We start from the raw sequence: 10,086 nt of genomic DNA, 5'->3' as shown, positions 1-10,086 counted from the left end.
CATCGGCTCGACGAGCCTTTACGCGCCTTGCGCAGGGGACAACCAGTCTGAAGGTGACGGGTGTTTCCACAAACAAAACCCCGTCGGATGTTTACAAGCTGCTCAGCAGCTTGGTGCTCTTTTCTCCTTCTCAGCATAGCTGTGATTCTTTGGCTAGGCCCGCTCAACGAGCTCTAAGGTGTGAATTCCAACCAAATCGCGCCGACTTGAAGTTGAATTCGGCATTCAGTGCCACGTCCACTGCTTCTTCAGAAGAAGACGGATCCACATGGAAGACTTCCATTCCAGCTACGCCGGTGGGGAGGCCATCTATAAAGGCGTTCACTGCGACCGCCTTAGGAGAGGATCGGCTGCCATATCGGTAGTGAGAGTTATCAACTCTTGAAAAAAGTCAGCAAACTCCTTCTTGCCCTGTCGGGCGGCAAGGAAACGCGATCTCAAGCAATATGCCGGGTTAGGCGGCGGGAACACTCACAAAAGCTGACGTTTTTTTTCTTCCAGGATGAGAACGCCGCTTCAATCGAAGCCCCGCGCGTTAGTGCCCATTCTCGTGCTCAACCCCCGAGCTTGGAGATAGCTAGTGCCACGCGCTGTTGCTCGTTCTCGAGCGTGGCAGATGCAATATTCATTTCAGCCTATCTCACCCAGAGCATGAGAATCTATCCACCCTAACCCTTGAAAATCTTGACGCTCACTATGAGACCTCGGTTGGAAGAAGTCATCCGTCGTCGACGGTGACGTCATGGACGCAGTCGACACCGACAGCTTCTACTGTTGGTGCTTTAGCACAGCATTTCATAGCTCAAAAACGCCTCTAGGCACGCATTTATCGCTTCGGATCCCTGCGAAACAAGACGTTTCACGCCCTCAGGGCCAAGTAGGAACATCAGCTATTCCTGCACACCCTGGGGCAAATAGGAGATTTGCTCCATCCTCACAGAGGATCAGTCGTAACGACTCAGAAGTAGATTGACTACAAGTGCTACCAAGTGCAGCGGGGCTGCCGTAGCTATTTGTTTAGAGGAAGCTTACTAAGGTCACGAACCTTACGTTCTATACCAGAACCAGTACGAGTGTAGCGAATCGCAATCCGCTACCTCCAAGAGTAACAACAACCTAACCAAGGCAAAGATGCTCTCCTGTTCAAAATTGAAATTGTGTTTAATTGTTTGATTTGCGGTGGAGCAGCCTACATCTAAAACCTTAGATTTCCTAATTAAATAGTAAACTTAATAAATATGCATAACTACTGCCAACTATGCCACGTAGTGGCTTCTTGTTACGGTTTAGCCACATCATTTTGTGATTAAATCAACTTGCGTAATCCGCACCATTGTACGGTCATGTGGCCCAGTCTTTCATATAATGGTACTTGTAACCCCGTTTCACTCTGGGTACATGTAGCGGCTTCTTGTTCAGATGTAGCCACACCACTGTGTGGTCACACCATCTTGTGTGATCCACCCCTTCATACCAGGGTACGTGTACTCCGCTTACACCGCCAGTTCTTTCCATTCACGGCGAGTAGAAATACACATAAGCAGGTTTGTGTGCTCATATAAAGAGCACAATCGAGAGCCTCAAAGGTAATAATAATTAACTTTATAATATCAAAAGAATGCGACCTAGACTAAAATCAAGCATATTTGCTATCTCTTATTCCAAGACTGGCTTCATTATCTTATGTGTGGCTTGCAGCCCATGTATACCAAGAATTTCTTCATTCCGGAGGTCCACCATAGAGATCAATACCTCATTACTCATGTTTGTTACCAACACAAAAAAAGCTGTGCGGAGTTTGATTGATTGGATGGCGAACGCTAGTGGACAAAACAAACAACCAGAGAGCAACAACATGTTACTTCGAAATTCAGCAGTAATAATAATACACAAGTCTATATTACTATCAGGGTTTCAATTCTACAGTATTGTCAATTGTACTTACCCATTCTATTTATATTGCTTAACGATCGAAGCCAGATACACTATCCTCGTCTTATCTTCCATGAACACTGTTTACCATGTCTTACACATGAAGGTCGGTCCATTCAACGTTTCTGAACCAAGTATTATCGCTTAGGTAGCGTTTTTAATGCTTGATCGCTTTCCTGTCATCTTCTACCCCTTAATCGAAAATTCATCGCACTTCACAAACATCGACTCCATTTCGCCAATGCGTCTTTATGATTTGTCAGTCTCATTGCTTGCAGTTATAACTCTGTTGGCATGTGTAATTGCCTTTGTCGATTCAAACGTGGTGTCCTATAGCGCCCAGTTGAAACGTCCCGGGTGGAATGAACGCTAAAAATTTAGGAATCCAAGAAAAATTGGCGCAAGCTACTGACAACGAAAAGAGGGTAACAATTGAACCATTCACGAAAACTTTTGTATAAACTAAAGTAATCTTACAAGGAACACATTCCACAAAACCCCCACATGGCAAAAGCGCTGCTGCATTAGCAAAATTTGTTGAACAGAGCAAAAACGGTATACGTCAAACATCAAAAAAGCTGCAGCTACTCCTAGTCGCCTCCGACATTTCATTACCAAACCAAATAAGTTCCAACGCCTTTTCATCATCGAATGGCTCAAATTGGGTAAGAAATCGCCTATTTGACGGCCGCCAGCAACAAGAAATCAATCACAATTTCTTTGCTGAAGAGTGGACAGCAAAAAGCTATCGTTGCTGTGCAAATCCTGCGACTGACACTTTGCCGAAATGACTAACTGTCCTACGCACATGCTCGTCATAATGATCAACAGTCGGTGAGTCAAATCAGTTTTATATATGCTAGAAGGTTATACGGCTCGGTGCTAACTGTGTTCTGGTAGACCTTGATTTTATAGCATTGTTGCCTCAAATTCGGCTTACCCAAGTGTCCCTTGCGTGGATTGAGAAGGTATTTACAAGTATAAGAAGACTTGCATTTAAAAAATAAAAATGGGAAATGTGCTACTCATCTAACGTGGATTGTTATTTGTGAATTTGAAGTTACCTGCATCATGCACACTACTAAATTTAGTAGTAGTGTAGACGCGGTTGGACACCACGTTTGGATCGGCAGTGGCAATCACACATACCAATAGAGTGATAGCAGCAAGCAATGAGATTGACAAATCATAGAGACGCATTGGCGAAATTGGAGTCAATGTTCTTTAGGAGCGACAAATGTTTTGATTATGAGCAGAAGATGAAAGAATGGCATTTTTCACATTCAGTTGCTGGCTGCGCTTTCCGCACGGCTGTGGCTCATAAAGAGCGATGAAGGATTCCACTGACTATATCAAGAAAGGATACCAGACACTAAAGTTGCTCAGGTCAAATTCCGCTTAATGATTCAACCTTTGCGACAGATTGTCGCCGAAAAAGACTTTAATGCTTTTAAAGGCAATGGCGTCACTGAGTACGCGTATTTCCTTACTTTGCCAGTCAGCTTGCTACTTTTAAAAGGCTTCAACCATTTTAAACGATGGTGCCGAGACGCTTTACTTCGCCACAATATTTCTCCGTTGGTGCTAACGCTGGAGTTGTATCCGTGTTCATTGCGTATCCGCTGGATTCGGCTTGTGCCAGCTTAACTGTGCAAGAATATTTGGTTAACAACGTGCACACGGGCGTATTTGAGATACGTTCGTCTGTTTGCAAGTAGAGGGGTCACGTGGCGTTAAGAGGATAATCTCTCATACTAAGTACAAAGCAGGACTAGAGTTGGCAAACTTCACATTGAAAGTGAAGTCGCTGGCATACAGATGTTCGGATATTTGGTCAAGCTTTGCGGTGTAAGTCTTATTCGTGTTATCTTTGGCCTATACCATAACGATGCGCTTGGCTTTGCTTACCCCGTGAACAAGGGTAATATTCGGATATGAAAGTTGACGTGAAACTTATTATCATCGACCCGCTGGCAATTACGGAATCGTTCAGACGAGCGACGACAACAAACGCAATTTTTTTTATGTCGAGCTTGACTAATATCAGCTGAGTATTGTGCGCGAAAACTACGCACATCAGTACTTAAGATAGTCAGCGGATAATTGTTCACGAGACGGTTGTTCGGGGTATGTTTGAGGATCGTGTGACAAATCATATCAATGTGATACTATCGATCGCAATTTCGATTCCCAATGGAGTGAGTGATCGAAAAGTACGGATATCAATCCATCAGCCGATAAGAGCAAAGGTATGATAATACATCAGCATGAATCTTTTATCTAAGCAGCTTTCAAGCTCGACTCGTCCTCAACTACCAACGAAAAGCTTACAACACCCGGCATTGTGTAAATATCTATAGAAGGAGCTGCACCGCCTACTGCAATGACATCAGTAGTGTGGTCGACAACGCAAAAGTGGCAGGATGGCAACGTTGATCGGGCAGCTGCCAGAAGATGTCCAGTACTACGGTTCCATGTTTTTAACCCGGCATCATTGCCCACACTCAGCAGCTCAGTACGATGAAATATGACGTCATGGATGTCACTTGATGTCTTGGTGTAATGCACTGGCACGCGTGATGGAAGGTGCCACATACTTAGAAATCCACCAGTTGTCTCATGCAGTTGACGACCATGAGCACGTTTGCTGCCGCCACCGCAAGTTAGCCACATTTCGGAATCATCGTGTGCTATTGTACCCACCCATAGAGACGGCAATAACGATTCGTCTGTCGGTGTTGCAGGCTGAGCCTGTAAGAACTCCACCTTTCTATCCTGACGCACGTCCCAAATACCGAGTGTACCATCCTCTGAGCCTGTCACCAGCTCTTGAGAATGCTGCAGGTGTTGAATTGCATGTAGATAATCACTATGACCTTGAAATTGTCGTGAAAACTGCTGCGTCGTTATATCCCACTCGTGTGCCAAGCTGTCCCCTCCTGCCAAGAACAAGTGTCCTGTCATTTTACTCACTGCAATTTCATTAATTTCAAAAGCTGGCAAAAGCGCTTTTCGGAATCCCAAAGTCTTGCGCTTTAACTGATCAATATGAACAGGTTTCAGCCTTTCAGCAAATAAGGGATTTTCCATTGCTGCCAGAATATCCTTCCATTTCCACACTCGAAAGTCCTGGTCACCTCCACTATTAGAACACAATTATGTTAAACTTGGTGCAATTTATCAACATGTCTAGAAATTCACCTTATTAACAACGGATTCGTGACATCACCAACAAAAAGAAGTGAATAAATCTGCGTCGGATGTGCCTGAAACGACAGATTTGGCCCTGGGAATGCGGTAACCCTACAGCAACATAGTAAATAATGAGTTAAGAAGTTACTTCGTATTTTGAACGTACTCGCCACGTCCGACTCGATCCCAGTATGTAGGCTTCATTATACGGTCAAGTTGGTAAATATGAAGTAATCCCGAGCTCGTTGCTGCCACGAGTATTGTCTGGCCACCTGTAAAATTCTTTGGTGCAAAAATTGCTCGATATACAATCGTTTCGCATGTGCGCATTTTGCGTAGCAGCTCAGAACGGTAAGAATCGTCATTGTATATTGCTGGGTCCATGGTCGTAATATTGATCGTCATGGTTAATTAATCAAAAACTGTGATATTGTATTGGCTACATATTAATAGAGATAGATATTTATCTTTAATTAGAATGAAAAACGAGGGTCGAGTCCTCGATTACTAAGGAATAGACGGTAACATGGAAACTGTGACACGGAAGAAACAAAATAGTTTATTACATCTTGACCAGAAGAACACTTCAACCACTGATTTGCCGTTGAAAAATGTGCGTTTGATTCGAGTACAATGCTTTAAATGAAAACCTGACGTTTTTTTTATGTTGTACAGAAGCTTGGTGGCGTGCTCGTGACGTCAGAACAAATTCACACGGCGTTTCAATTTCTTGACATTGAAAAGAATGGTCGCGTGACACTTGAGAATTTGCGTTCAAGACTTGGTATTTTTTATGATAATATGAGTCTCAAGGATGTGCGTCTGTTACTTGGCGAGGAGAGCGTGCTCACGGAAGAATATCTCCACACACTGTTATTATCGAATGAAGTAAAGAACTTTGATCCGATAGCAGAGGCTTTTAAAGTTTATGACCCAGAAGAATCAGGTTATATCTCGCGCGAAATGTTACGCTTTGTGTTCGAGCGACTTGGCTTTGGTACACTTGCTGAAGGAGATCTGGATATGCTCATTTCATACGCAGATGCTGATCGTGACGGTCGCATCAACATAGCAGATTTTCGAGCCATGCTGAGGTAAAATGCATTAAATTTCTTAGAGCAGGCTTATAAAATAATAATGTATTTCTATCCGTCATTCTTGTCTCTATTATATTCACTTTGGTTTAGTCTTCTCTAACGTTGGACTGTCACTTTTTCTTTTGTTGCTTCCCATTCTTGCTCCCCTTGCCATTGTCGGCATTAGTATCGCCACCCTCAGCCTTCATTGCCGCCTTTCGTGCAATTTTTTCTTGAAGTGCTTTGGCATCAGCCTCACGCTTTGCAAGCGGATTGCCCTGCGTGACGGACTTTGCATGTTTAGCTTGTCGCGCCTGTGCGCGCTGTTAATAACACGTGAAACATGATAATAATGTAAGTGTTTCATTGATTATACAGCAGCTTTAACGCACCGCACGGTCGGTATCTCGCTGGTTGCCACGTGTCATTGTTCACCTCGACCTTCACACCTTATTGTCGATGCTTTTAGTGAAAAGTCGTGAAGTGCTAAAGGATTAATAAGAATTCATACTTTTCTTTTGTAATGTATTGACCAATTAAAATGCAATAATAGAGAACAAAACATTCAGCTCATTCTTGTTGTGCATACAAAGCTATGATTACAATTCCGGCAACTTCATGTAGCCCCGTTAGGCGACATATTCTTCCTAGTCGAGGAGAAGCCTGGCGACCTCTTTCCCGAACAACTGCAGTATTTGCTACGTCAATTGATTTGAAACGACAGCAGACGATCACAACACAACACGAGCATAAAAAATTAGACAACGCGATATCTGATCAGTCGAAAGATGCACAAGAGCAGCGTCCAGCGTCACGAAAGCGAACATCTTTCCTTTCAATGGTATTTCCGGAATCAGGCAATGACGAAGAGAGTGACTATGCACCGTCAGAAGAGGAAGAAAGTGAGGAGGAGGACAACGACTGTACTAGTGACGAGGATTCTCCTGAATCTTTGCTAGTGGAGCCACAAGAGGAAACGATGGATACTGAAGAAGATTCGGACGATGACATTAGATGGTGGAAATCTGACGAAGACAAACGTCAATGGGAGAAACGATTCAGACAGGCGGATGCCACGTTTCGGTCAAAATTCGGCTTAAGCATCGATACGCCAGCTCAACCAGAAATCAGAAGAAGGTTGAAGTTGAAAAAATCATTGAGGACATCATACAAAATTGTGCTATTAGGTGTGGTAATATTGAGTCTTGTTCAACTGGCACTGGTTTATTCAGCCTCGTCATGGGCTTTTTCGATGGTAGCTTGGCAACCGTTTAGCTTTGAAAACGTCACGAAAGACGAGGCTCTTGTAGGTTGGACCATTGATGGACACGCTGATACTGATGTAACGGTTGCAGCTTCGAATGCAAGGCTAAAAATCTCCGATCATGTACGGACAGGGCTTTACCTGTGCTCTACACTGTCACGACGTGTCGTGACATCCGAACGCGATGTGATGGTGACGCAACATGCATTGCGAGCCTGTGATATTGCAGTTACACTTGCACCCCTCAATTCATACGAGGCGATTGAGGCACATGTTCTTCGAGGTGATTTGCGTAGTCTTCTTATGGTCTTTGATGGTGCCGATGAAGATTACAAAGATGCAATGAAGTTGGTGCAAAAGGCCGAAGTGGGCTCTTGTAAATTGATGCCTGAACCCGAGTTGATGGAGTATCTCGACCTTAAGGTGGTTGTAAATCACTGGACTCAATTGTATTCGGAGATGAGATTCAAAGAATTACGACGTGAGGCCAAATTAAGAGCTGCAACGGGGGAGGTCGGTAACGCAGTCAATGCGATGATCATGCTAGCGCTTGACTGGATAAGTGCGTTTAAAGGTAAGCAATCCGTGCTGGACGTACTGACTCATCAGCGCAGCTGGACATTGCGCCACCTCAATTACCACGTCTCAAATGGTGATGAATCTGGCAATGATTGAGTAGAAGTGTCGTTATCTATTGTATTTCTCTTTTGTTTTTACTCTAAATCGAGACTAGAAAGATCTTTCGCTATTCTTTTAAGTTCGCACACTCGATCTGGCTGTTGATCATGTGCCTCCAGATATTCAGCTAGATCTTTCACAAACTCAAGCGTCTCAGGACAAAGCTGTAAAGCTCGTTCCAAGCATTTCATCACTTCGGTATCAAAGGAAGTATTGCCTGTGTTTTCACTTCTTGCTAGACGCATGTTTGCCAGATTGTAATGCATATTTGCATCGTTTGGGTGCTTCAACACAGCGTCTTCATACACCTTAACTGCAGAATCAAGATCTCCAAGCTCACCAAATGACTCAGCAAGAGCCGCCAGCGTGACACTGTGATCCTTTTTCAGCTGAACAAGAAACGTCTCCTTTGTGTCCTGTAATTTTAATTTCTTTTCATAAAGCTCCAATGCCTTCTTGTAGGTAAATGTCGCCTTTGTTTGCTGCATCATAGCTGAATATGTCACACCCAATCGAAACCAGAGAGACGCAACTTCCTTGCCGTCTTTCAGCTTGCTGGCCTGCTTGTAGCGCTCAAGCGCCGCATCGTGCTGTCCAATGGCTGAATGGACGTCCGCCAGATGTATAAGTGCGTCAAAATGATTTGGATCACATTCGACTGCTCTTTGAAAAGCTGCTAGCGCCCCGTCAAGCGACTGGAGCTGTTCAAATGCCAAACCTGTCGTAAACGCATCGTGGAAGCTAAGAGTATCAATCTTGACTTCAGTCTCAGCTTTACCAATCGCCTTCTCTGTCCTCTGTTTTTTGTTGTCTACGTTAGAGCTAGAATTTCCTTCTGGCAACGAAGCAGTTGACGATGGAACTGCACGCTTCGACCGCTTTTTTCGCTTGTTCTTGCTCATGGTTTGATCTCTTGGCCTAGAAAACTTTAATTTTAGCCAATCAATGATGTAATGATAAGATAGAGTTAAAATTACATTCAGACAACCCAATCTGATAACGACTATAAACTGCTCGATAATATGACGATTGCCGTGATGGCACTGTCTCAGCACGTAATCCTTGCCATGCAGATTACGAACCCCGCGCAGTTCGATTTCAGCAAAAGCTAGGACCGTCGAAAAAAAATGATCGTCTTCGCCTCAAAGACTTGGCTGCAGACAGACTATACCAGCCCAGCTTATGCTTCCTTATGCGCTTGATATGTATCTGTATCACAACATCGTTCATTTTTGAGTGCTTGATGTAGCTGTGCAGAGTTACATGACGAAATTTTTAGTACATCTGGTAAAAAATCAGAAGGAGGAAGGAGGAAATGTTAATTATAAAAGGATGCCTCGATCAGAGGATCAGGTGCAAAGGTGAAGTTAAAAATGGGTCTTCACAGCAAATGTCAGAAAAAATTTGTCAAGAAATTATCAAGATGGTGCTATCCGAGCACGAGCTAAAATGTGAAGCGATTGTGCATCTTCAAAAGACAAATTAAGAGACCACAAGTGGTAAAATACAGCGCAGTGCTTTGAAAGCCCGTTTCTTGGATGGTACACTTCGTACACCTTTGTTTGAGCACCGAGCAAAGGTTGGCAACGTGCCAATGGTAGCTACTTTAGACTCGCATACGCCTACTGATGACAAGCCGAATGGAGACTTAAACACACCTGATGGAATTCTTTCGTGGTTGCTAGAGCATGTAGCACTGGAAATGGACATCACCTAACGCTGATGAGATTGACCCGAACACTCCGTGGGATATGTTTGGATTGGATTCGTTAGCAATTGTCGGGCTGTCGTCGAGTCTGGGCGAGTTTCTCGGATGCTCGTAAATCCTATATAAACTGCTGAATCAGTTGAAATAATAGACTCGAACTGTTATAGAATTGAAGAATTCTCCGAGGTTCAGAGACTATATCAACAAATTGAAAACTTCGAACGAGCAGGATTGAC

General features: G+C 43.7%; 6 protein-coding genes across 6 annotated transcripts; 3 read left to right on the top strand and 3 right to left on the bottom strand.

Moving 5' to 3' along the window:
* The first annotated feature begins 1,660 nt into the window (after positions 1-1,660).
* Positions 1,661-4,551, top strand: PHALS_14576 (uncharacterized protein). The gene has a single exon (XM_036407501.1). The coding sequence runs from the start codon at positions 3,334-3,336 to the stop codon at positions 3,577-3,579; it is 246 nt and encodes an 81-aa protein (XP_036263198.1). The 5' UTR covers positions 1,661-3,333; the 3' UTR covers positions 3,580-4,551.
* On the bottom strand, positions 4,550-5,529 carry PHALS_12162 (wd-40 repeat protein; the record flags this gene model as incomplete). Its single annotated transcript, XM_024727659.1, has 5 exons — positions 4,550-4,579; positions 4,636-4,748; positions 4,809-5,074; positions 5,134-5,235; positions 5,291-5,529. 5 exons carry the CDS (start codon positions 5,527-5,529, stop codon positions 4,550-4,552), a joined length of 750 nt encoding a protein of 249 aa, XP_024578214.1.
* A 121-nt stretch (positions 5,530-5,650) lies between these two features.
* PHALS_12161 (hypothetical protein PPTG_11621) lies at positions 5,651-6,222 on the top strand (the record flags this gene model as incomplete). Its single annotated transcript, XM_024727657.1, has 2 exons — positions 5,651-5,737; positions 5,800-6,222. 2 exons carry the CDS (start codon positions 5,651-5,653, stop codon positions 6,220-6,222), a joined length of 510 nt encoding a protein of 169 aa, XP_024578213.1.
* Positions 6,223-6,331: 109 nt separating this feature from the next.
* On the bottom strand, positions 6,332-6,628 carry PHALS_12160 (uncharacterized protein; the record flags this gene model as incomplete). The annotated part of the gene is made up of 2 exons (XM_024727656.1): positions 6,332-6,523; positions 6,593-6,628. The coding sequence occupies 2 exons, from the start codon at positions 6,626-6,628 to the stop codon at positions 6,332-6,334; spliced, it is 228 nt and encodes a 75-aa protein (XP_024578212.1).
* A 167-nt stretch (positions 6,629-6,795) lies between these two features.
* Positions 6,796-8,139, top strand: PHALS_12159 (uncharacterized protein; the record flags this gene model as incomplete). Its single annotated transcript, XM_024727655.1, has 1 exon — positions 6,796-8,139. One exon carries the CDS (start codon positions 6,796-6,798, stop codon positions 8,137-8,139), a length of 1,344 nt encoding a protein of 447 aa, XP_024578211.1.
* A 38-nt stretch (positions 8,140-8,177) lies between these two features.
* On the bottom strand, positions 8,178-9,044 carry PHALS_12158 (FOG: TPR repeat; the record flags this gene model as incomplete). Its single annotated transcript, XM_024727654.1, has 1 exon — positions 8,178-9,044. The coding sequence occupies one exon, from the start codon at positions 9,042-9,044 to the stop codon at positions 8,178-8,180; it is 867 nt and encodes a 288-aa protein (XP_024578210.1).
* Between the last annotated feature and the right edge of the window lie 1,042 nt (positions 9,045-10,086).

The sequence above is a fragment of the Plasmopara halstedii genome, assembly GCF_900000015.1.
Source record: "Plasmopara halstedii genome assembly, contig: Scaffold_614, whole genome shotgun sequence".
Classification (NCBI taxonomy): domain Eukaryota; phylum Oomycota; class Peronosporomycetes; order Peronosporales; family Peronosporaceae; genus Plasmopara; species Plasmopara halstedii.
The sequence above is the reverse complement of the archived record's forward strand: the minus strand, read 5'-3'. Positions and strand labels throughout refer to the sequence as shown.